Here is a 27,866-nt window from a genome sequence, read left to right on the forward strand (position 1 = left end):
AGCTGATAAAACTGGAGACTGAAGTCCTACATCCATAGGAAACGCACAGCATGAGCAGTCGTAGGCAAGCGTCCCTAGGCTGCCTCAAAGTGTTTCAGTGCTGTCCTATTTTTGTTGAGAAGATAGTGCCCAGCTCAATCCAGCCCTTGGGATCTCTGCTGAGATTGCCAAGAAGAGTGCCACGTTGTGATGTGGATAATGTCTACTAGGAACTGAACTGAGATGTACCCACTCATATTGCGTGGGACAACCAAGGGCGTACCTGGAGTGGACTTGAACCAGCAACCAAAGAGAAGGGTTCTAAATTCAACACAACAGCATTTTCCACCTTGCTGAAAATTCCAGGGCAGCTGTTCCTATGCTAGGTCTCTGAGCCAGTGAGGCAGCCAGTGACCTGAGGATTTGCAGAAAGGCCATCTGCTCTCAACAGTGGTAAAGGGCCTTTGGGCTTTTAGGAAAAAATCCTGTACTCTGGGAGCCTCTCTCTGTGCTGCGGGCCCAGAACACCCCCAATGTCTCTCAGGAGAGGGAGGGTGAGAAACAGATGGTGGGACTGGTGCGGGGGAGGCGGGGAAGGAGATTAGGAGACAACAACAAAAAGGAGGATAAAGGTAAAGAGAAAATAAGAGAGATAAATGAATGGAGGAGGAGAGGAAGCTGGAGAGAGAAATGAGAAAGAGAGAGTGCAGAAGAAATGGTAGATTCTGAGTTGATACATTTTATTTATTCACATTTGTACTCTGTATTAAATTTCCTCAGCAGAAAACAGAAAGCTGTAATGTGTTCGTGTGGCGGGGGCTAACATCCAGCAGACTGTGGAGCAGGTGAAAACTGGGAAAACACACCAGCATTCATTTCTTCCAGTCAGAACAGAGTCCCAAATTATATAAGCCTGAACTCTACAGTTACATTTTAGAGACAGAGCTTTGTTATTAACAGGGGAAAACTGTACAACATATTTTACAAGCCTTTGTCTCCCTGGACAGTTATGGAACAAAATAAGGAAGGAAACCAGGCATGAAAAAAACACACCAGTTGGAGATTAAATCTTTTATGATTATAATGAAAAACATTTTCTACAGACATTTATTAGCAGGAACTTTTGGCTCGCTCCCGTGCAACGACTTAACGGCCTTTAATTTGAAAAATGTACTGAACCTGCAAAGTGTTTCCAGAGGACGGAAATGAGCTGTAGGGCTAGTAAATTAAGTCACTTTTTAAAATCTTTTGGAGGAAGTGAAGCTAAAAACCCTGAAAGGCTCAGTTAAAAAAAAAAAAGTGCATGTTTCAAAATGTTCATTTCCATCAGTTTCTGAAGTATCAGTACTGTGTGTGTTTGGGTCTAAGTGAAGGTTGCCGGGCAACTGAGAAAAAGAAATGAAGTCAGTTACAGAAGTTCAGGATCATCATACATTACTGATTCACTGTGTGTGTGTGTGTTGGAGGGTAAGGGGGGGGAGGTAAGACTTGCTGCAAAGAGGAAATTACGAAAGACAACCATGGTGTATTATGTTCATTACAGCTGCCCCATTGGCACCATAGGATATGTGGAGTTATAATGAATTGATGAGATAGTACACTGAGAATTACACTGGCGGGGGGAAATATTCCAAAGGGAAGAAGATGGCAACATGTGAATGGAATGCTCTAACAACTGTATATTGTACAAAGCAGTAGAGAGAACCAACCCTGTATCTCTCAGCAGCACTGTCTAATGTATCTCAGAAGTTTTCCACCACTACAAACTCACAGTTTTTTGTCAGTTCCTTACTTTTCAGCAACTAACTATTAAGTCAAACAATTCAGCTCACAGGCTTTTTTTGAAATATTTATCCTCATCTTCATCTGAATTGAACCAGATGAAATTACCAAGGACTGGAAAAAATATTCAGAGGGCATGGGGAAGGGTTATATCTTCTAAACCCAGTGGACATGTGCCATTACATAAGCATTGTCCCACTGAAAACTGCAATGCCACTGTTGGAAGTGTTAACTCCAGGAGGTGGGACGGTACTTCTAAGAACAATATAGCTGTCCCAGTGGCCTGAAACACTCACATATATAGGTGGATAAGTATTTAAGGGATATAAGTATCCTTGCTTACTTCCAAGATCCCCATTTTAACATATATAACGCCACTCTGGTCAACATCTTAACAAAGACAAAGGAAAATTCAAATTTGAATTGTCAAACAGGCAATTCTGAAAGATATGTTTTAGGCAAACACAAGTTGGGCTCAATACAAGAGTGACTGTACCTTCTGGCTTTGGATCAGTGACTATGAAGGCAGAAGGGACTCAGAAACCTTTCACAGTTTGAGCAAAACAAATCATCCCTTTATTTATTTACCTATTTTAAATTAAGCAAAATTCCAGGAATCTAAACATGAGATCTGATTTATTTCCCCTACTAATATGGCTGTCTCAACCTCTCCCTTTTCCAGGAAAACATAAAGACCCTTTACCCATGTTAGTTAACTCCTGGTTTCCCCCTGCTCCCATCAGTACAAATCCAGATCCCATATCTACACCCTCTTCTGCCTCCTCCTCCTTACCTCTGGTGACATTTGTCCCAGAAAATGTCCCCCCCCTCCATCTCCATCCTCTCCATCTCCCACACCCATCCCCATCCTCTTATGCCATCATTCTTAACCTCACACCCATCCTCTTCTCTTGCTGTCTCTCGAATCCCCATTCCATCTCTAAAAATAATAACATCCATACATGACCTCTTCATATCTCCCTCCCTCCAGCTCTTGGTTCTTACAGAGACCAGGATTCCTTCATCTGACATGGCCTTAGCAGCTGTACTCTCTTACGGAGGCTTCTCCTTCTTTCACACTCCCTGCCCTGGATCAGGCCTTGCTGGGGGTGTTGGCCTTCTCCTCTTCCATTCCTGTCACTTCCAACTCCTCCCTTCTCCCCCTTCCCACTCTATCTCCTCTTTTGAACAGCACTGCGGCTGACTCTTCTCTCCTCTCCCCATCCACGTTGCTGTTGTTTACCATCCACTCAACTCCCCCAAACATCAGCCTTCCTCTCTGATTTCAACCTGTCTCTCTCTTCCTCTCCTGACAGTCTCCCACACTGATCCTCAATGACTTGTTCTTCCATGTTGGGGACTCTCTGACCCCTTAGCTCCACGTTTCCTCGTCCTCACCGCTTCATCGCACGTGGGCCCTGGTTCAACTCTTCCACTCTCCACCAAGCTTTGCTCTCGCTCTCTCTAATCTCTCTCTTGCGGAGTTCCCCCTTTCCAACTATTACCTGTCACACTGCCCTGTCACTTCTATGATTTCCAGTGCAGCAGTGTGGTTGATTTCTTATCTGCTCTCAGCCCTCTCTTCCTTGCCGCTCTCTCTCCCCCATTTCTTCCACTGATATGGTAGTCAGTTCTCTCCTTGTTTCATTTTCCTCCATCCTTGAATCAGAGCTCTCTCTAGGCTATGTCTATATCTTTCTGCATGACATGTCTAAGATACAGCCTTTCCTATCATTCCACACCACTGAAGCGCTTGTCCCTCATCATCTTACAACTTGATTACTGCAACAGCCTACTCTCTGGCCTTGGCAAATGCAGTCTTGCCTCACTCATATCCATTCAGAATGCTGCTGCAAAGATCATTCTTGTATCATGTTGCTTTGACCATACTATGCGTCTCTTTGCATCCCTTCACTGGCTCCCTCTTTATTGTATCAAACATACCTATTGTCTCCACTGTCAAAGGCCTAGCCCCACCCTACCTATCATCTCTCATTCACTACCAAGGTGTTGACTGCCGCTTCCAACTGGCCCATGATATGAGCCTACATCACCCACTCGTTAAATTTTCAAACAAGCACCTTCATGCTTTCTCCCAAGCTGCTGCTCATGGTTGAGAAAAGTTTCCTGTAAACATCTGCAAAACTACCTCATTATCCACCTTCAACTTCCTCTCGAAAACACTCCTTTGCTGTGAAGCCTACAAAAAAACTTAAAAACAGCTAGGCCACCAGTGTGCCGAAACCATTGTTTCCTTGTACTCCCCTTGACTACCTGTCTGAATCCATTTGTTATCTCTTGTCTTATATTTAAAGGTCAGTGTTTTTGTTTTGTTTTTGTACAGCACCTACTACGGTGGAGTCCTGGTCGGTGACTAGAGCTCCTAGGTGCTATGATAATATAAATATTAAATAATAACTTCAAATTTTCCCAATCCCATCGCTTTCAGCCTTCAAGCTGTTCCACTTTTGCATTACCAAGCCTCTATTGCAGTGTACACTCCTGTAGAATATTAGCAATAATACTTATAGAGTCCCCCTACTTGCCATAACAAATTAATTGAAATCCACCTTCTAAAAAACCTCAAAGGGATTAAACAATTGAGTGGTTGTAACAGAAGAAGTTTGGAAGGTAATGAATATGGGCCAACAATGGCCATTCTAAAGCAAGACTTTTCTACAAAAAAGATTTCAGCTGCTTGTTAAAAGTGGGGAAAGAAGGACTGAGACTGATTTCAGGTGGGGGAAGAGAGTTCTACACCAACCGGGCTCCCACAGCAATGATCTCCTGACCAAAGACAAACGGCAGGACTGTTTAATATCAAGTGATATCTAAATGCAGATATCCATCAGGTTCACATTCTAGGATGTTTTGAATGCAGCTTCCGCTGTGAAGGGATTTGAAAATCTATTGTGGTAGTTTTTTGTCAACTGCTGCTCACACAGGTCCAGGAAGACAAACCAGCCAGCCTTTTCCTAAGATGGATCTCAAAGTTGCTCTGGGAGGGACATTACTAGATAGGGGGAGAAGGATGAGGACTGGTGACCTCTGAAAGTAGAAAGCAACACAGCTACATCTACACTTCCAGAAGAACAGGGGCCCAGAGAACAGAAGTACTCAAGAGAACAGAAGTACTCTCCCCTTACATTCCTTTTTGTGGGCATGCTGTGCAAGTGGCAATTGCAAATGCAAAGGTGCCAGGAATACAAGCTGTAGTGGTCCATGGACTGGAGGGTAGATTTATTTTCTGACTAAAAATAAAACAAAACATCCCACTGCTGCTGCTAAGCACAGCAAAAGGAAACCTCATGCTGAGGCTTATTATTCTGGTGAGATGTTTGTTACACCACGTCGTTCCCAGTCAACGCTGGCTATGCAATTTTCCTTCTATGGTAAAACTGGTATTTCTTCCCAGGCTTTTGCAAGGAGGGAAGGAAATGGGCATTTGGCATAAAGTCAAAACCTAACAACAAACCCATAATTTTAGAGACGTGCACGCTGGGAGAGATCATTTTCATTATTCTGGCTAAACCCCAGCAATGAACTCGGAAAGTCAAACATTAGCTCAGTGGTTCCCAACTTATTTTTGGTGGCATTCTCCGTGCGATGGACTAGCAGGGCAGGGTGCCTGTCCTGGTGTCCCTTAACAAAACGCCTGGCATGATTGCTAACCATCCGTTGTCTCGTTCCCCCACCCCCATCTATTCTCTCCTTTCCTTGCTTCCCTCTCCTCCTCCTCTTCATTTTCTCCCTTTCTCCATGTTTTTTTGTGTATTTTTGCCTCTTCCCCCACTTTCTTGGTGGCAGTCCCTTCATCACACCACTTAGCAAATGGCTACTCAGACAGCACTGCTCTTGGTGCAAGCATCCACAGCTGGCTCTGTGGGGCCTTGCCCATGTGTGCTCTCATGACTGAGCTGAGTGCTGCAGGACCAGAGGACAGGAACACAGCAGGACAAGAGACATTCCCATGTCAGCCTACGTACGGGCTGCACTGGAGCAGAGACCCAAGGAAGGTCGCTTCCAAGAAAACCCTCGCTGCTCTTCCTCAGCTATGGGAGCACATGGGGAGTGGATACAGAGCCAATCTTCCACAAGAAGAAGGATGAGCCAGTGGCTAGAGTGCTAGTATAGGACTCAAGAGACAGGGCCAATTCTGTGTTCTGCCACAGACTTCCTGTGTGATCTTGGGCAAGTCACTTAGTCTCTCTATGCCTCAGTTCCCATCTATGAAATAGAAATAATAATCCTTCTTGATCTCACAGGGTAATGTCTGGATAAATACACACACAAAACATTGTGAGGCACTCATATACTATGGTAATAGGGGCCACACAAGTACCTGAGATAGAAAGAACCAGCTTTTTCTCTCTTCTCCCCATCCCCCAGACTAGTCCTAGTTTGGGAAACTGCATGTACAGTATCAAAAGAAAAAAATGTTATGGAACTAACAATGTCGGGTACAACTCGAAGGAAAAAACTACCCGAACTACTCACCGGAAAGAGGATCTTTGCCAATCATTAAAACATTTGGTAAATGCATTACGATCAGCTGCTGGAGGACCTCCTAAATGAAATGGAGAATTGTAAACAAGAGTCAGTCAAGAATCCAAATCAATTAAATCACACAAAATACACAGCTCTACTGATTTGCAAGGCTTCAGCATGCTGGCAGTTAAGGAGGTCACAAGGTGAAGTCTCACATGAGACATAAATCACTCTTTGAAGATGGCTACAGACTCCACAACTGAGATACACCAATGGTCTCTTACAATGATGGTTAACGTAGGACTTAAGGGTCTCACGATATGAATAAAAATGAATGCAAAGTGTTGCCTGGGCACAGCCATCCATCACACCTTTCCTCCTGACAAGACCTTTGTTCATTTAGTGCTCAATCCATAGTTGCTGCCATTTTTCTGGATTTACAGCTGCAGCATATTGACCAAAGCCATGTAAGCCATTCTGGTATGGCTGGTTAATTCAAATAATTGATCAAATTATCTCATGGGTCTGGACATTTTAAAGATGGCTTGGGGAGGGGGAGGAGGAAAGAAAGCTATTAAAGTGATCTCGACTGCTGTGAGAAATTGGACTGAAAAGCTGTGATTCTTTAGGTATAGGAGAGCTGACACCTGCCTAAATACTAATTTTTCCCATCATGGATCTTGGGCAAGTGTAATTTTAATTTGGGGTGTGTGTGGGGAAATCCCACAATAGATGGAAAACAGGAAGTCACGTTACTTTGGCAGGTTCCATTTTTCAAAAACTGTCAGCTGTTTTAAGCTGAGCAGGGCCTTGGAGTACCAGAATGGGTCATGAGGAGATGGACTGGTAGCCAGAGGGCAGGTGCAGTGGTCAAAGGTGCATGACAAGTACACCACAGAGATGACATTTATGGGAAAAATTGCCGAACCATGTGATCCAGGAATATTTTGCAACCTAGCATGAAGGTAATTAGCACTCGTTTGGGACAACACCACTATTTCTCTCTCTCTTTCCCCTCCCCCGAATAAAAAGATGGTCTTTTGGTTCATGCACTGGACTGGGACTCCGGAGATCCAGATTCTCTACCCATCTCCCCCTAACCTTTGGCAAGTGCCTTAACCTGCCTGTCTCCATTTCCCAACCTACCTCACAGGATACTGAGAAGACAAATTCATTAGTGTCTCAGATATTATGGGAATCAGAGCCATACCAAAGACTATAAATAAGCACACTCTCTCTCTCTCTCTCTATATATATATATATACACACACACACACAGACACACACTTCTAGAAAGAGTCACCAATTCATCCAAACACACTCCCCCTTAAACTACTGGATTGTTATTTCTGCACTTTGAGAACCATCACAAAAGGAAAACTGAATTTGAATGGGTAAGAAAATCATTCACTGATCTAGCAGTGTCTAGGGAAACTGGAAGGTATTTTTAAAACCATTTTGGGTGCAATATGTTTCATCTTTTCTCTGCTCTTAATTTAAATAAATAACACATGCTTAAAGCAATAGTTAGCTTGCATAAAGAAGAAATGTGTTAATACCACAGCTGATACCTTTGGTGATGTTAGGAAACAAGAATTTAACCAAACACTACATTGCATCAAGATTTGTGACTTGGACTGACTGTTTGCTGAGTCATTATCCAAATGTTGTACAGTACACATTTTCAAGACATGCTACACAAAAATTCATTTCCACTTGTTGCCAACAGGTGCAAAACAAATTGGATTTCACAGCACATGGCCAGAATATGATACTCTGCTAATCAGTTCCACAATGCATTGTCGTCTTTGGCAGATGCTAATTCTGACAATTCTGTTAATGAACTTGTCTCTTATTACTGAGTTCCTTGGCAAACGAAAATTTTGTTTTCAATCATCCAGCGCATGGAGCGGCCCCGAGGCAGGAATGCATAAAGAATTCTGGTTGTCTTTGTCTAATCATCAGATCTCTTGCTATTTAACCAACAGAGACAAAAGGCACTGGGGCTAAACTTTATGTAGTTAACATTCCACACACTCCTTCTGCAAATTATTATTTGATTACACCATCCAGTATTTCAATGACTAGCTTCCCTTTTAGTTGTGTGATTTTATTCTCTGTGAGGTGGCATGCAAGAATCTTTGTTTAGGTGTTACTAACATAAGAAATGGGCCTAAACTATGAACATCACATCAAACCATGATTTCCTAATTCAGATTAAAAGATTCCATCTGATGCAAGAGATTGTACCTATTTCTCTCTGACCTGGCTTTAAGCTAAAGAACAATTATCTTTACCTGTGCTATTGGCATCATCTTAGGTTAATAATAATAGTAATACTCTTATAGTAAATAGTAAGGCTCTTATATGGAGCTTTTCATCAGTAGATCTGAGGAGGCTGGTATCATTATCCACCTTTTACAGATGGGGAAACTGAGGCACAGAAGTGAACTGACTTACCCGAGTCACACAACCGGCTAATTGCAGAGCTGGGAATAGAACCAGAGTCCCAGTCCAATACTCTATCCATTAGACCACACTGCGTCCCTCTAACAAGATCACAGAATTCTTAAAATAACTGCGTGTGCATCAATATATCTTTTATTTGCTTAGTTTTGGCATTTCCTCTCAGCTTGGACAATGAAAATCCAGCCAGCCAGTTTTACTTTCAGATCCTTAATGCTGCATTATTTGAGTTGCACACAATGAAGGAAAATGTTTGTTTAAAGGCAGATGTTTTCTACTGGAATTGTAAAAATCACAAACATTTCTATTAACCGAGGGTTTTGAAGACATCAGGATTTATAAAATATGGAGCAATTTTGAGCTTTGAGCGCACTCACATATGACTCTAAAATGAGCTGGAATGTTTACTGTCCCAGTGATTTGCAAATCAACTATAAGTAAGACTCCCCCGCCCCCAAATGAAAGCCCTTCAAATTCAACCTGGGCTCCAACAACGGAGCTGTCTTCTTTACAGCTCGTGAATCATCAGTAATAAAAAGATTCTGTGGGCCAAATTCTATTTTCAGTGATACAAGCCCACTGTCTTCCAATTATTACAACAGGAGTCAATGAACAATAGCACTTGAAAACGAAATTTGGCCCTACATCTGGAACTTATAAGCTTATAACTTGCTTATAAGCTTATAACTTGCCAATAAGCAAATAGTAAATACAGTGCAACTTATTTCTAAAGGTGTAGTAAATACTTGTATTAGGCAATGTCTACACTTCTGGCAACGTGCAGTGCACAGACATTGCCGCGGCATGGATATACATAGCACTGTAGATGGTGACGCACTGCTTGGGTGATTACTGCCATGCTAGAACTTTAGGGTATATACCCTACACAGTTCCCTACAAGCCCAAGCAGTGTTTCCTACGTCTACACTGCTGTTTTTAGCAGTGTAACGTCCCACTGCCTACTCACTATCAGAGCCCTTCACTTCCACATGTATCTGCACATCTCAGTGTGGACGCAGTTTTCCAGTGTGGCATGTAGCTACATGTACACGTACACGCCACCGCAAGTGTAGACAAAGCCTAAGACAACAAGGAGGTTGTAATATTTGCTAAATGCTTGGAGCTGGATATGGATTTTGAAACAGAGGAGCCCGAAAGAAACTGTACGTCTCCTCCACTTCCCCTCCCCTCAAGACATGACACTGTGTATGGTAGCCAATGTGAGAGGAGAGTCACTAAAAAGAACAGTGAATAAAGAAACTACACTGTCCAGAAAGACTGGTGTTCTTCAGAGCAACAGGGAGGGGTGGTACATAATAAATCCTCCTTTCTCCTAGGAGAGAGCCAGTTAATGATTTTAACAGCCAAACTAACTCTTGATTAAAACAATAAAGGTAAGAGCAACAACATATGGTACCAATCTCCCTTAACTATACGCTATTAGAACAATTAGTGGTAATGCTGTCAGCTTTACACCTGAGGCCATTAACCAACCAAGTGGCCATTAACTGCAAGTCATAAATCATTTCACAGAGATTACGGTTTTCCACGTTTCTTCGTAATGAAATTTCCATGAAAAAACAATTTCGATACAGGAAGCCCCACGTATGGGATCCTGTTCAAACAGCTCATTACTCAGTTTTCAAAGCGAACGAGGTGATATCGGAAACCAGCCTCTCCCAAGATCAGAACATCAGAAGGCTGGATGAATTTTCTGAAATCTAGGACCCTTTTATGGTATTGGCAGGTGCCATATTGAACTTCAAAGACCAAGGCTGTCCCATAGCTAACAGAAATTGACTTAAACCAAGCCCTATCCCACCCACAGTGAAACACCCCAAACTTTAAGGATGTTTGGCTTCAGATCCAAACTGCAGGTCTATTCCTATTAATTGGTAAAGCACCCACAAATCATAAGAGTGGCTTAAGAATCATGAGATGTTTCTAAAATAATAAATTTTGTTGGCTTCTTGTTATTTGCCTTCTGGTTTCTGAGCCTTCAGCATGCTTTCATGTCATATTTTAAGCTCTTCTCTGCAACAACTAGGACCAAAAAAATCACTTTAAAAAAACGAAAGTTGAGATTCTCCTGCAGTTCCTTGATTGCAGCAGGTGGGTATTAAGACTTGCAAGAGCTGGCAACATGGCATTACTAGGAGTCTGAGTCATGAGATCCCCCTTTATTTCATTCTCTTTGGCTGATAAGTGTTCTAATTTATTCCTGAGGAGTTTCTGAAACCTCTAGTTTTCTTTTTTACTAACCCAGGATTACTCTCAGGATATTTGCTTGTCTGTCTTTGTAGGCAGATGGGATGTAAGAGCATTTCCCATTCTTAGCCTGCATGGTCATATATTAATATTTTATTCAGCAACAGATTAGATAGATCCTCTGAAGTTTAGAAGGGAACTTTCTTGGGCCAACACAACCCTATTCCAGGTCAGACTCTTAAAAATACCTGTGCGTCAGCCGTGCAAGAAACGGCTCCGTTAGTCTGGCGTTTCTAACAGCTTGTGCGCCGATGGCTCCAAGAAGCTCAGAGTTTGGAGTTTCTGTGATAGAACAAGGAGGAGAGCCAACCTTTTTGTCTTGAAGAATTTCTTCATCTGAACTTTCAGAACTTGAGTACAAAACTCTGGACGGTTTCTGTTTTTTACTTTTAAATGATTTTGGAAAAACAACTTTTTCCTGGTTCACAAATAAATTATTCTTTTCTATTTCAGAAGCTCAGGGCTGGCAGGTAGGCTAGACTTCTGTCCCCTCAGCAGTGAGGGAGAAAGCTGATTCAGACGGGTTCCTAACTGGCATCTCTGTATTAGGAAAGCAAGGTTGCTGGGAAAGGTAGTTTCTCATGGCAGCCATGGTAAGTCCAGAGTGAGGAGCAAGTGGTTTCAGGGAAGCAGCTCTGAAGTTTATAACAAAGCCCATGACTTTGTGACCCCAGCTCTAAGCAAAGCATGCTAGGAAGTACGTAAAACTGGCCTTTCCACAGCTGAGAGAGACCTGGAATGATGCAGGTTGTGCCAATGAGTCTCTCCGTCTCTCCTGGGGAAATAAAAACAACTTTCTTTTGTTTGCTTGTATAATCCTTTGCTTTATAATGGCAGACCCCTCTGATGAGTGTCTGAACCAATCAGACTGTGGATACATTTTTGTCTTTTAAGTAAACTTGAAATAAAGTCCTGAACAGGACTGTTTTTCTGTTTACCAGTTCCAAAGCTGGGCTTTGGGGTTTTCTGCTTGTCTGTTCTGGGAAACAGAACTTAAAATGCCCAGTCAACCAGAGATGGGCCAACCCCCGAACCGCAAAGACGTGCCTCTGGATCGGGGGTGGGAAAGAAGACTTCTGCTGCAAGTAGGAAAAACCTTAAGAGGCTCATTTTAAGGCTATGGGGCAGCTGAAATCTTACCAGAACAGCCTGAAAGGTTTAGGTGACACGTAAATTCAAACCCCAAACTGAACCTCAGCCCTGATTCAGCCTCAAACCAGAACCCTGGCCTAATCAGGATCCAAACACTATCTCCTCAGCCCAGCTGTACTGTCCATTTACATGATTTTCAAGGCTACTACATGATTTACACAGAAGCTTCTCTCTACATCACAGTACAGTGTTAATGTACAGTCACCATTAGCTCCTCCTGTAGATTTAAATTAACCTTCCCCTGAATCCTAAAAAAACATGTAGGCACTAAATAAATTATCTAAAAGTTGCAGTCTCTTGGCCCCAGTAATTCCATGCCCAAGCCAGATAAGTCCACTTAAGAATACTATTTAACTAGAAAATGCTAATTGCCCAGATGACTGAAAGCCAAATGGCCCTTTCCTAATTACTCAGTTACCATGAGAAATAGCATCACCAGCTTTATCTTCACCAGAAAGAGAGCTACTGACTCAGAGCAGCTAGTTTAAATTTCAACATAAACTCAGGCCGCATAGAGTGGATGGGGCTAACAGAAATATTAAGGCTTGTCATGAGTTTCTTTGAGTTCTTAATTATACATTATGATCGAAGTTCCATCCCCCTATACCTATGACCTTAATACGTGTACTAGAAAAATAAAACTATGCACCTGATCCTGGAAACATCACCTGGAGTGGGACTACTCACTGTAGTAAGTACTACACCCTGGGGCAGCTCCTCAGCTGGTATAAATTGTCAGAGCTTCAGTGATGTCAGTAGACCTCTGACAATTTATACCAGTTGAAGATCAGCCCCCCCAACAGTAAGTGTTGGCAGCTCTGGATCACGATAGCAACTGATGGCTTCATTCATTATACCTGGCTATCACAGAATCTAGGGGTACAAATGGGATGAAAATTGCACTGACTAGAGAGATAGGCCCCAAGTCAAAGAGGTGATTGGATTCAAGGTATTTTTGATTCAGAGCAATTTCTAATTTGCTAGAGAACATACAGAAAATAGGCTTTTCTTCAAAACTAATTTAATCATATTAACTCTAAGATAAACCTAAATGTTTTTGATTTTTTTTATATGTCAGTGAAAACAGTTATTTTTAAAGTAGTAACCTGTTGCTTGCAGACTGCAGAAAGAAAAACCAGTAAGGAAATTTGATGTTCAGTGTCCCAGCTGGGATAAAAGTTACAAACTGACAAGTAAATTGGATTTTAAAAATTATTTCAGTTTTAATGAGCACAGGCGTTATTAGTTACATGAGTAAACACATTAAACATACAATGTTATAAACCAAAGTGACAGTGCCCCTTTAAAGGGTTAGACAAGATAAAACAAGTTGTTGCTGGGAAATTTCAGTGCAATTAAATACAAACAGATCTGTCAAAAATCTCTTAATATACAACTTACAATTTGCACATACCTGAGCACAGTTCTTGTACAACGAGGTACTTGTTCCCGAGGTAACATATTATATACACAACAAACTACTTGATTAAGAACTTTGCTTACTTCTACAACATTTTTATTATTTGATGGACAATAGGATGAGAAGTGTTTCAGGGGCGATTTTTGAAAATGCGCAACTTAGAAAGCACAAGTCCAAATCCCCATCAAGTGGAAACTAAAAGCCAGTAAAATAGCAGTTACTTCATCCGTTGAGAATAATCAGCCCCGACAATCATAGGCCGGAATTTCAGCAGGAGGGCAAAGTGAAGGAATCATCTCATCTTAACTATACTATGCGTATGTGGGATCCAGATAACTGCAGTAGCAGCCAAAGGAGAGAAAAGTAAACCCAACATAGGAGAGCATGAGTAACGTTCTATTAAAAAGTTTAATAGGGTCTCAGCAGCATACAGAGGATTATTCTATAGACAACTGGCACTATAAAAAGAGAACCTCCATAAAGCCATCTTCCACCAATCCAGTGGCCCATTACTGGTCAGATACCATCACTAATGATCAGTGTTATGATTGTTATTTGTATTACAGGAGCACAGAGGTCCCAGTCAGAAGCAGAGCCCTAACATGCTCTAACACATTAAAAAATAACCTTTGCCCCGGTTAGCTTATCATCTACAGACCAATTGCAACAAAGAAATGTGACAAACAATAGGAGGCAAGGGAAGACAGTAGGGTTGCCAACTTTCTAATGGCACAAAACCGAACACTCTTGTCACGCCCCTTCTCCGAGGCCCCCACCCCCTGCTCACTCCATCCCCCTCCCTCCGTCACTCGCTCTCCCGGACCCTCACTCACTCATTTTCCCTGTGCTTGGACAGGGAGCTGGGATGCAGGAGGGGGTGAGGGCTCTGGCTTGGCGTGCAGACTCTGGGGTGGCACTGGAGATGAAGGGTTTGGGATGCAGTAGGGGGCTCCAGGCTGGGGCCAACGGGGTCAAGTGTGGGAGGGGGCTCTGGGGTAGGGCCAGACATGAGGGGATCAGGGTGTGAAAGGGGGCCCCAGACTAGGACAGGGGGTTGGGGTGATGGGGTGCAGGAAGGGGTGATAGTTCCAACTGGGACTGTGGGATCCGGGGTCGGGCCGGGGATGAGGGGCTTGGGGTGCAAGAGCGGGCTCTGGGCTGGGGTCAAGGGGTTCAGAGTGTGAGAGGGGATTCCTAGCTGGGGCAAGGGATTTGGGCGTGGGGGGGGGTTGGGCTCCAGGAGGGAGTTTAGGTGTGGGAGGGGGCTCAGGGCAGGGGGTTGGGGTGCGGGCTCTAGGATGGAGTTTGGGTGCGGGAGGGGGCTCAGGGCTAGGGGAGGAAGTTGGGGCGTGGGAGGGAGTCTGGGCTACAGGCGGCGCTTACCTTACTCAGGTGTCTCCTGGAAGTAGCGACATGAAATGTTCCTCGATTCCTAGGCGCAGGGGTGACCGGGGGCTCTGCATGCTGCACGTGCCTGCAGGCACCACCCCCACAGCTTCCATTGGCCGCATTTCCCAGCCAATGGGAGCTGCAGAGCTGGCACTTGGGATGGGGGCAGCCTGTGGAGCCCCCCCTAACTAGGAGCCAAGGGACATGTCGCTGCTTCCAGGGAGCCAGTTAGGGAGCCTGCCAGCCCCGCACCAACCAGACTTTTAATGGCCCGGTCAGTGGTGCTGACTGGAGTCGCCAGGGTCCCTTTTCAACCGTGTGTTCTGATTGAAAACCAGATACCTGGCAAGACTGGAGGACAGAAGAGGTGGAAAATGAAAATAAGATCCTCTGGTTATAAAGAGAGAGACTGCATAACTAGATTATTCCTGAAGGTACCAAATTTATTATTATTATTTTTAAAATAAATAAATTGGCTATTCCCGGCTGGCACACAACGAAACTACCACTGACAGGACGATGCCTTGCAGAAATAGCAGCAGAAGTGGGTCTTGAAGAGGGTATGAAAGAGGGCGGGGGGGAGGGGGTTTTTATCAATGGAAATAGCTGATTTCATAATGTGTAAGTCATAACAGAAGTTCTGATTAAGATGCACTTCTTGGCATATATAAGTGGCTACTGAAATATTATTAAAATATGGCACAATGTATTGCATTTTAAGATGTTTGTTCCATTCCTTAAAGTTTGAATTCATTCCACGTAAAAAGCGTCTCCCTGCAATTTACATATCACAGAATAATAAGGACAGAAAAAGCTATTTTATCAAACAAAATACAAAAACTGCCATGCCTAACGGTGTAAAAAAAGGATTCACAAAATATAGGGTGCACATTTTATAATTACTTCTACATAGTAATTCAATATGACACAAACTTTATTCCCTCACCTCCCTGACTCAGAAATGTCAATCACTTATTTCCATATGATATGCAGCACTGCGGTTGGGTCCTAGAGGCACTATTGATTTGACCCTGAAGGGGAAAATCCAATTGTCGAGGTCTGTGTCCTCCAGGTTTTATAGCCAGCAGCACATTTTACTAATTCAACCACTCGTTGAAAATAAAAACTTATTGATTTAGCCTCAAATCCCTTCAAAGCAAGTGCAAGTGACTTCACATGCTTATAACAGTATCCAGACAAATTACTCTAGACTTTTATTTAATTCTGCCTTCAGATTGTCCAGGGGCGGTTTCTGCAGTAGCAGGGAATAACAAACTGTGTTGTGTTAAAGGGCTGTCACTTAAAATTACAGCTGTAACCAGCTAAAATGCAATCCATCTGTTCAACATACATTCAGTTAATCTGTGGTGGTCTCAAGGGCCCATAATGATTTAACCCAACACATGCTGAAAAGAAATAAAATTAAAGCGGTTTAAAATTCTGAATAACAGCAGTAAATACCTATTTAAACAAAAATCTTTTTTCCATTCACAATTTCAGCAGGGTGTGTGCATGTGCATACCTTGACATTGTACATCAAATTCTAACACTGAATCATTAAGTATATTTCAATTTTTAGGTGGAAATTTGCTACCTCCTTACAGCAGCCTTGCAAAATTGCCATGAACATTTACCAGCCCAGCAACAAATTCTATCAGGCTGCCTGTTAATGAGACGAGTGTTAATGACAAATGTAAAAATAACATTTTACTTGCCCATCAAATAACCATTCACCCTGGTAAGCGCTTGCAAAAACTGCTTTTATTGTAGTTTTCAAATAGGTGATAGTTTTCTAACTCTGTTCATAGAGAAGCCAAAATACACAGCCATTGCTACTACAGACACCTCTTGGCATAGAACACCATTTGATGTTAAATTCTTCCACTGGATTTGGTAACATGAAGTGATCAATTTGTAAGATGGCATCTTAAATGTCAAGATCAGCCTAAGATACAACTTACTTTCCTCTCCCCAAAAATAAATAGAAACTGTTACAAATAAATTTAAACTATGCTTAATTTCTGCAACACATGTAGAGCTTACAACTGAGCGGTGGGGCTGGTCTAATGGCCTAGTGTTAGTGCTCTGCACTGCAAATGAAACATCTGGATTTGAATCTTGTTTCATGCTCACCAGGACTGGGATTGCTGTGGAAGCAGAAGGTTCAGCCCCTGAACAGTGTGGGGAAGAGGGCGTGTCCCATGCTGCTCACCAGTTATTACTGTGTAAAGTTAAGTATCATTCATGGGTTTCAAAGAGGAATCCATCCTGTCCTTTTAGAGGTAAGGTAAGGTCTGAAGAGGAGGATGTTGTACAAACTGTACTAAGGAGTGGGGAAGTACACAGACCTGACAGGTAGGAAAGAATTAGAACAAAGAAAATGAGACAAAGCCATATCCAAAGATATCAAGTGCCCCTCTTCAAAACACAGCTCCACACACAAACAGCCCCTTTACCAAACTCTGACCCAGCTACTTTATTTTAATATACATGGGGCTCATTCTTGCTGTGCTTTGAAAAGAACCACATGCACTGGGGAAAATATTGTAATGCAAGCTGCTGATCCAAGGGCTAATACCAGGAGAAAGCAAAGCCTGCCACAGGCTGGAGCCATTTCCAAGTTTCTCCACAGAGACACTGAGATGTCAACTTCAGCTTTCAGAGAAGCTCAAACTCCTGCAATGCTAAACTGAGAGCAAGCACGAAAAGACAACAAACAGGAACATAGCTGGATGTTGGGGAGGGGGCAGTGGATCAGGTGGTGGTCCTTGGGGGATTTTAGAAATGACTGGTCTGTCACGACTAATGTTTCAGTAAGAAATGAAAATCTTAGCAGACATTTTCAAGTTCAGAATAGCTGTATGAATCAGGCTTCACGAATGACTCCAAATGGAATGTACAAAACTGAGCCAGGAGCACACAGACCAGTCATTGCAAAACTGGTAATCAGTGAGTGTATCCTTCTCTGTGTCAGTTTCAGATTGAAAGTCTGCCAGTTAAGCCTCAAAAGAGACTAGGGGCTATAGCCTGCCACTCTTCCTCAGAATGAGTAGTATCTTATTCAGCAAGTAGCCCTACTGATTTCAATGGGGCTACTCATGGAGTACGCATTTCTCAATGTGAAGAAGTGTGGTCTTAAATACATAAAATGACTTTGGGGTTGCTTGGATATAGAGCTGCTAAGTTGTTAAAGTTTTATAAAGGGGAATCATTTACTTGCCTCAATTTACCAGGCTAACACTCATTTACCATACAAGAGTCATGAGACAATTCATTAATGTTTGTAAATTGCTTTGCGATCTTTGGCTGGATGGCATTAGGGAAATGCAAAACATTATAAGCAGGTACCTGCAAACTAAGCAGCGGTAGATATATGGACATAGGACAGTTACTGTATGTATGTATGTACTGGAATAAATCAGATAAGTAAATGGTTTCAAAGTGATGTCTAAAGTATAGGTCAGAGTTCTTCAGATCAATAATAAGGTATGTAGTGATCCAACCTATGGTTAATGTAAGTTGGAGATCTACAATAAATTCTGCCAGTGGTAAAACCATATGCTCCTGGATTAAACGGGTTGTGAGTGCGGTCTAGGAGTACCAGAGAAATAAGTAGAGCCCTGCATGGATACAAAATTTGTATCTGCATCCAACCCACGATCCGCAAATATGGTCCGTGGATAGCCGCAGATTTGCAGGGCTCTAGAAATAAGTGAGCAACTTGTCTATATTGGTAGGTTTGGAAGGATTAGATTTTTATGGGTAATTGTTGGTAAACATTGATTTCACTGTACACACACGAACTGATGAAAGCATATTGCTATTGATAATAACTGAAATCTACAGATAGGCAAAGAAAGTAAAATGCTGCTTAAGAGTTTATTAGATTCCCACCTTAATATGTATAAAACATGTTGTAATGCTGGCAGTAGCAGAGCTGATGCAGGGGCTTTACTTTTTGAATCTTAACATCTGCTGTCATTAGTCTGCCCTCCTTCCCCATAGCTGTTAAAATTTAAATTGATAAAAACAGAAAAAAATGCTTACAAATAAAGCAATATTATCCATCACAATTATAAAAACAAATAAAAATCTATTGGTGACCATCTTACTTTCCTCTCCCTGAAAAAAAATAGAAACTGTTAAAAATAAATTTAAACCATGCTTAATTTCTGAAACACATGTAGAGCTTAAAACTGGCATCAGTTTGCAATAGAGTATAAAACTTTTTGTGTTCATGCAGCCTATTTTATAAATATATGATTGCAAACTAAACCTAGCATTACACATACGCACAGAGACACAGAGTCCAAGTGGAGAAGCCCGTATCTTCTTACTCAGACAATACTACACATGGAACAACAGTGTAGCCATGAGAAGGTGCAGAGATCAGCGTAGGATTTGTAGGAGAAATGAGTTTTAAAGAGTCTGGAAAGAAGAAAGAAGGATAACTTGGTTCATGTTATTTCAGAAGCTGATCTGAGCTCAGAGAGCCAACCTGAAAGAAGGTGTGAAACCAAGAGGGCCAGAAGAAGACAAAGGGAGCAGTTAGGTGGCAGGATATGCATGGAGTGAGTTGGAGGTGGGAGCCAGTGAAACCGGTTTTTACTGCTAGTTGCTATGGCTGTGTGTAAAAAAGGTACCCAAACAGCTCATGAGATTAGTTTGCTTCCAGGCTTCCCTGCAGAAAGTCAGTGGTATAAAAATCTTTAAAATAGGTATTGGAAAGAAAGATTCCACTTGGTTCTGTTACGCTTTTATCTAACACAGGAAGACTGTTGGTAAGTTTTAATAAGGGAATGATGAGCGGTCAAAATGGAGTCTTGTTTTTAAAAGGTAGATTAATTTTGGGGCCTGTTGATTTAGAGTGCCCCTTTATGGTCTGGATTAGTTACATACAGTATTGCTGCCAGGATCTCTTACCAGAGTCAGTGCCTATCTAGTTTTTCCATTTTTGGAAACCTTGAAAATCATCCACCAGCAGGTCATTAGCCAGAAGATTTATCCTATTCCACAACTGTGCTGTGCAAGTAATTTTTTTCTTGGGGGCCAATAAGGAATCTTGAGGCAAAGATCATGTGATTCTTCTAAGCACAACTCTATAGCAGTGCTCTCCGTTCCTCACCTTGGCAAAAGCTAGGAGGGGAGTGGATTGTCACAGGCTGGTAATTTGCACAGAATTCCAAGGGCTTTGTACTGATGGAGAAGATGAAGCACAAAAGCAGTAAGTTATTTGCCTAAGGTTACACAGGAAGCCTGCGACAGAGCTTCAGAGCTTCTTGAGAAAAGATCCTAGAACTCCTTACGCCAATGCCAGTGTGAGCTCCAGGTCATGCTGCAATTTTAATACTCGATCAAGTGACAGAAACTGCTTAGTAGCCCTAAAAAAAGAGGGCGGCACAAAAGGGAGCTAAACTTCTGAAAAAGGTTCCACACCCTCAAAACATCCCCCTCAAGCCACTGCGCCTTTTGAATTTTTCCCTTTAGGCCACATCTACACTACAGACTTCTGCCAGGATAACTATGTGGAGTGTGCAAAAAGAAAAGGAGTACTTGTGGCACCTTAGAGACTAACCAATTTATTTGAGCATAAGCTTTCGTGAGCTACAGCTCACTTCATCGGATGCATCCGATGAAGTGAGCTGTAGCTCACGAAAGCTTATGCCCAAATAAATTGGTTAGTCTCTAAGGTGTCACTAGTACTCCTTTTCTTTTTGCGGATACAGACAAACACGGCGGCTACTCTGAAATATGTGGGGTGTGATGAGTTGTGATCCCTGACTGACAGAGCAGCGCTGGCAGAAGCCCCTAGTGTAGATTCAGTTTTGCACTTTACTGTTATAGCTTGTTTCGCTTAAGGAGGGCTGGAATAAGCGTGCTGGGAAAAGTGCAGTTTTTCCAGTATAAATTGCATCTGCACAGCATTGCTGATATAGCATACAGCATACTGATACAGCTATTACAGTAAAGTGTAGTGTAGTGTAGACATGGCCTAGTGTTTACTAATATTTTCTGATGGCTTGGCCACTACACATCCTTTGGAGGAGGGAGGAGTTCTTCACAGCAGAGCAATGCCATGTGAAGATGAAGACAGGCATCTGCAACTGACACTCAGCTACTAATCAAGTAGATTGCTGCCACAGATTTGTTTCTTCAAAGCAGAGTCATGTGTGGCCCAGAGACGATTGTATCGTATCACCAGCAGAACAAAATCTCTGTTTTTTTGCAACTTGCTGCCATCAAGGCACTTGAAAGAGAAGCCTCCCCCCTTCCATTCCAAGAGACCTTTCACTGACATCTGTTCACTTTGTTAACTGTCAGCTTGAAGTTACCATGACAAAAAGAGAGAGCGTTTCCACAGTGAATAGCCCCCAGCAGCTACTAAATGCAAGCAGAGTCAGAAGAAAACCAGGGGCACCAGAGAAATGCCTCAGCTTCCACCCCTGCATGGAGATCTCTGCTTTTACCATCTCCTCTTTCATTTCCTGCCTTAGCTTATTATATGATGTACATTAAGAATAACAAAAATAGCCAAGCTTAAAAAAAATCAAGAGCAAGACAGACAAGGGAAGCTGCTTTTATTGGTCAGAAAAAACAATGGCTTTCTTAATGGAACAGACTAACTTGTTCTGTGACTACATCAAAGTCCAAATGGAAGACAGAGGGTTGTTGGAGAGCACAGGAAGGACACAGTCTTGCATTACTTTAACCCTTTAAGCTCCTTAATGAGTGCAGTACATGAAGAATGCAGGAACTGGTCCAGAAAAATGTGCAATGAGCAGGGACATACTCCGGAAGCTTTGTTTATGCAGTGGTGACAAAGCTAATACTTCCCAATGGAAATGGTGCCCTTTGCCTCATTGTTAATGGCACCACATCCTGTCCAGGCATCCTGGAGCCAACTTGCATCTAGTTAAGCAGGGAAAGTCTCAAGACATCTCCACCTGGTTTACTACAGGGAAAGGCAAGAAGCTAAATCATTAGCTGCTTACAGTTCTGATGTACTGTCTGAGTATAACCTGATACCAGACTAGTAGCATTTGCAAGGGTTAGAAATTTTGTATTGCAATAGTAATAACAAGTCTGTGCAGATACTGAAAGCTGAATTCTGACTTGATGTGAACAGGAGGCACTGCACTGGCTTTAATAGAGTTACATAATCTTTCAACTCAGCCCCATGTGTTAGCAATTGTTCCCTGCAGTTTGCAACATGCATGTGTGTGCACCTGAATGTCATCATGTGCAGCAGAAGGTCAGCATTCGATTTCACACACATCCCAGAAATTATGCCATTAAAAATTAAACAGTTTGCCACCCCGGGTGATTGTTGCACTGTAATATTATCTCCTATTTTAAACAGAGAAAGGTACTACTGTTGCTGTAAAAATTGCAGAAATTTTTTTTAAACACAAATACAGTCATCAGGAAATATGATTTTATCAGCTGCCCCAATTTTTTGCTTACACTTAGATTATAAAATAATGTGCAACCAAGATGTCTCTGTGTGTAGCTGTTAGGAAAGGCTGATTTATTGACTGTAACCCACCCATGTGCGTACATGTACACACAGAGTGCCTATACAGTTTTAAGGAACACTGTGTTTCAGACTTGCCAACTTTAGCAGTGTCCCTTTAAAGATCTGAAACTACTGATTAGCCCTGCTTAATACAATCTGTGTAATCTACTGTGGATCTTACAAATAACTAGCAACTGTTAACATTAATTAAATCAGCAGAGCTTTAACCTCCCCTTCTCCGCTCCCTCCCACCAGGCTCTCCCTGGAGTCCCTGAGTTAAGGATTTTCTTTTAAAGCAGCACTAGCGCATGATTTAGCTAGAATTATTATTTAAGTGTCATCCTTGTGCATCTACGATGGAAAGCCATTAAATAATTTACATACATTTTTAAATGGATTTCCTCTCCTCTTTTTGACTTTGCCTTCTCTAATACCTGCTGTAGTCCTGACACGGTTAATACTTATAAAATCCTGGGAATATCCATGAAACCCAAGAAAAATTTAGAGGGTGCAGCTGCATTCTAGGAGTTCCTTTCTTCCACCATCTGTCACAGAGACAAAGGTAAGCTGTGTCACTAGGTAATTTATTAACATTCACAAAAGATTAAGTATCTAATACCTCTGCTATGCCAGTGTTAAGGCTTCCCAAGCATTACATTTTCAGTATTGCCAACTCTCACCATTGTAATCTGGAGTCTTGTGATATTTGGTAAAGCCCCAGCTCCTGGAGTCAGGTAATTATGTGACAAATCTCTACTTTTATTTGAAAAATAAATAAATAAAGGTTTCTACCTCTCGTGGTTGAAGAGAAAAACTTGGAAAAACGTGACCCTCTACAGCAGCGGTGGGCAAACTGCGGCCCATCAGGGTAATCTGATTGTGGGCCGTAAGACATTTTGGTGACATTGACCGTCCGCAGCCTGGCCCCCAGCAGCTCCCATTGGCCGGGAATGGCAAACCACAGCCACTGGGAGCTGCAGGGGGGCTGTGCCTGCAGACGGTTAACGTCACCAAAATGTCTCAGGGCCTACAATCAGATTACTCTGATGGGCCGCAGGTTGCCCACCACTGCTCTACAGGTTCAAAAACTAGAAGGCAAATAAAAAGAACTGTGCATACATTATTATTTAAAATCTCATGATCTGGGGGGGTCTGGCTTATGATTTTTGAATGCGTGGGATTGGAAATACGGCATTTTCCTCAAAGGTAGCCCATAGGCTGTTATGAACTAAGACGACAGTCAGCCAGAAGGAATCATAGAATATCAGGTTTGGAAGGGACCTCAGGAGGTCATCTAGTCCAACCCCCTGCTCAAAGCAGGACCAATCCCCAATTTTTGCCCCAGGTCCCTAAATGGCCCCCTCAAGGATTGAACTCACAATCCTGCGTGTAGCAGGCCAATCCTCTAACCACTGAGCTATCCCTCCCCCGCAAAATATTATGCTTGCTACAAGTCAGGAAAAGGGAGAGCTGGGGAGTTACCACACGTCCTACCGAAAGCTCCCTGTGTTACTAATTTAATTTCTCAATTATACTTCTTGATCCATGGTTTCTTTGGATTTAACAGCTCGGGGCTGGGAGAGAGGGACACTCAGAATGACATTTCCTAGATTGACAAGTTTCAGAGTAGCAGCCGTGTTAGTCTGTATTCGCAAAAAGAAAAGGAGTAGTTGTGGCACCTTAGAGACTAACCAATTTATTTGAGCATAAGCTTTCGTGAGCTACCGCATCCGATGAAGTGAGCTGTAGCTCACGAAAGTTTATGCTCAGATAAATTGGTTAGTCTCTAAGGTGCCACAACTACTCCTTTTCTATTTCCTAGATTGTTAACATTTGCAAAGGTGCTGGCGGTTGGCAAGACAACTACGATGCTTTAAGACAATGTCCGAAAGCAGCCATGTGTTTCTCCCACCACGCCCTTTACCTGTGCTGCTGGAGATCAGGATTACTGTGAAAGTAACACAGTCAGACTTGGAACTAAGGAAGAAACACAAGAAGATGTATATCAAATGATCTGTACTCTCTCTTGGCCAGATCATGAAACAACAGGAGTGCTACTGCGATGGGGATGACCTCCCAGCCAGCTAGAAGCCGAGGGAGGGAGGATATGAAAGGGACTAAATGTTAAATCCCCAGAAAGAATGCTTCAGGGGCAAGGAAAGAATCAAGCCTCCGAAGGCTGAGGGGATAACGGTGCCTCCCATGTTCTCGCTCTAGGAGGGTTTTAAATGCTGATTTACAAATAGCAAAGGCTGAAGGGAAATAAGGCCAACATTTACTAACCTTGGTGCCTAAAGTTAACCCCCCCAAATCCATATTTAGGCGCCTAAACAAGTGACCTGATCTTCAGGTGTGCTAAGCAACCCATAGCTTCAATGGGAACCCTGCAGATCCTCAGCGCCTTTCAAACGCAGGTCACTTATTTAAGTACCTAAATAGAGACATAAGGGCTTACCTTTAGGCACTGGAGTTGGAGCATTTGGGCTCAAGTCTCCTTAAAAGCTTAAAATAAATACTAGTGTAATATTCACAAATATCTTGATTACAATCCAGTTTAAATTTCTGTCATAATTGCTAACAATTGATGCAAAGCTATAATGGTTCAGTACCTAGTGCCCTCTCCTCAGGCCCGCCAGGGATGTGTGTGCGCAAAGGGGGCAATTGCCCAAGGGCCTGCTCAATTTAAAAGGGCCTACCGCAGCAGCAGCCAGGAGCCCCAGGCCCTTTTAATCACCCGAGCAGGCCACAGGGGTCCTAGGCATGCACGGGGTGATACTGGCAGCGATTAAGTCATCTGGGCGGGCATGTGGAAGCCCTGGCTGTGCCGGAAGAGCGCCCATTGACTGTTCTGCCCTGGGACCTGCAATTGCCTCTCCTATACTGTGTTGAGTCAACACTGCAGCTAATGGCAAGAGTTTGTCTCTCCTACTGCAACTAAGTTTAGAGGGGTTTAAAATTAAGTCAGAAAAGCACAGCCCGAGCAAGTAGTTCAGTTAATACTTGGATCAGCAAGGGGATTGTTTATCATCTTTCATTCTTGTGGCACACAAAAACTTTGCAAAGCACGAGTGTAACTAGAGCAACACTGTGTTTATTATGAGCTTCAAAGAGTTGAGGGTAAGTGGTGGAGTTAGGGGAGAGGAGTGTTTTGTTCTGGTTTACAAACAGCTTTTCACATCACTTATTAAAACTTCCCTGAATCATTGTTTAAATATATTTATACTAAGGTGTCAGGTTACTTTGTCAAACCTGTTCTTTGCTGAGAATGCCATGAATCAGTTGACTCTGGTGAATGGCTGACCTGAAACTGGAGAGCGGTGGGAATTAGCTCAGTTGCTTACCAAAGGAAATGCTGCAGGGAAACAAATACGTCTTGCACTCTTAAAATCTACAATTAAAGTGTGTTACATACAAGGGCTGACATTTTCAAAATTCCACGCTTAAAGTTAGGCATCTATAGTTAAGTGCCTAAATAAGTGACCTGATTTTTCAGAGCTGAGCACACACCGCTCCCATTAACTTCAAAGGGAGTAGTAGATACTCAGTACAGTATGTCTGAAAAATCAGACTGCTTCTATGTAGGTGCCTGAATGTAGATCTGGATGACAAGGTACCTTCACAGAAGTAGCCCGATTTTCACATATGCCAAAGTCCTACCACTCTCTTTGAACTGAAAGGAAGCTGCATAGGGTCAGCGCCTCTGAAAAGTCAAGCCACTTATTGACATGTCTAAATATGGGTGCTAAAAGTTTAAATTTCAAGACTGACAATTTTGATCTGGGTGCTCAGTTTCTGCACCTGATAATGATAATATGATAATAGCCACTTATCTTATGGGGGGCATAGGAACGTTTGTAGAGCGTACTGAAATCCTCTGATGCAGTGGTTCCCAGACTTGTTCCGCCACTTGTGCGGGGAAAGCCCCTGGAGGGCCAGTCCGGTTTGTTTACCTGCTGCATCCGCAGGTTCGGCCAATTGCGGCTCCCAGTGGCTGCGGTTCGCTGCTCCAGGCCAATGGGAGCTGCTGGAAGGCGGACGCGGCGAGTAAACAAACTGGCCCAGCCCGCCAGGGGCTTTCCCTGCACAAGCAGCTGAACAGATTTGGGAACCACTGCTCTGATGAATGGTGCCACATAAAGTATTTATTAGACAGGAATCCCCAATACCCACAGATCATAGAATCATAGAATATCAGGGTTGGAAGGGACCCCAGAAGGTCATCTAGTCCAACCCCCTGCTCGAAGCAGGACCAATTCCCAGTTAAATCATCCCAGCCAGGGCTTTGTCAAGCCTGACCTTAAAAACCTCTAAGGAAGGAGATTCTACCACCTCCCTAGGTAACGCATTCCAGTGTTTCACCACCCTCATAGTGAAAAAGTTTTTCCTAATATCCAATCTAAACCTCCCCCACTGCAACTTGAGACCATTACTCCTCGTTCTGTCGTCTGCTACCATTGAGAACAGTCTAGAGCCATCCTCTTTGGAACCCCCTTTCAGGTAGTTGAAAGCAGCTATCAAATCCCCCCTCATTCTTCTCTTCTGCAGACTAAACAATCCCAGCTCCCTCAGCCTCTCCTCATAAGTCATGTGTTCTAGACCCCTAATCATTTTTGTTGCCCTTCGCTGGACTCTCTCCAATTTATCCACATCCTTCTTGTAGTGTGGGGCCCAAAACTGGACACAGTACTCCAGATGAGGCTTCACCAATGTCGAATAGAGGGGAACGATCACGTCCCTCGATCTGCTCGCTATGACCCTACTTATACATCCCAAAATGCCATTGGCCTTCTTGGCAACAAGGGCACACTGCTGACTCATATCCAGCTTCTCATCCACTGTCACCCCTAGGTCCTTTTCCGCAGAACTGCTGCCTAGCCATTCAGTGCCTAGTCTGTAGCGGTGCATTGGATTCTTCCGTCCTAAGTGCAGGACCCTGCACTTATCCTTATTGAATCTCATCAGATTTCTTTTGGCCCAATCCTCCAATTTGTCTAGGTCCTTCTGTATCCTATCCCTCCCCTCCAGCATATCTACCACTCCTCCCAGTTTAGTATCATCTGCAAATTTGCTGAGAGTGCAATCTACACCATCCTCCAGATCATTTATGAAGATATTGAACAAAACCGGCCCCAGGACCGACCCCTGGGGCACTCCACTTGACACTGGCTGCCAACTAGACATGGAGCCATTGATCACTACCCGTTGAGCCCGACAATCTAGCCAGCTTTCTACCCACCTTATAGTGCATTCATCCAGCCCATACTTCCTTAACTTGCTGACAAGAATACTGTGGGAGACCGAGTCAAAAGCTTTGCTAAAGTCAAGAAACAATACATCCACTGCTTTCCCTTCATCCACAGAACCAGTAATCTCATCATAGAAGGTGATTAGATTAGTCAGGCATGA

The 27,866-nt window shown here is 43.0% G+C and overlaps 1 protein-coding gene across 2 annotated transcripts in view; it reads right to left on the bottom strand.

Annotated features, from left to right (window-relative positions):
- The window catches only part of CCDC88C (coiled-coil domain containing 88C), a 125,860-nt gene that overhangs the window by 68,016 nt on the left and 29,978 nt on the right, over positions 1–27,866 (bottom strand). For both annotated transcript variants that reach the window (XM_084631736.1, XM_084631737.1), the window contains exon 4: positions 6,259–6,328. In XM_084631736.1, the coding sequence (XP_084487862.1) occupies positions 6,259–6,328 (70 nt within the window). The remainder of the gene's footprint in view (positions 1–6,258; positions 6,329–27,866) is intronic.

The sequence above is a fragment of the Lepidochelys olivacea genome (genome assembly GCF_965140295.1).
Source record: "Lepidochelys olivacea isolate rLepOli2 genome assembly, chromosome: 6".
Lineage (NCBI taxonomy): Eukaryota > Metazoa > Chordata > Testudines > Cheloniidae > Lepidochelys > Lepidochelys olivacea.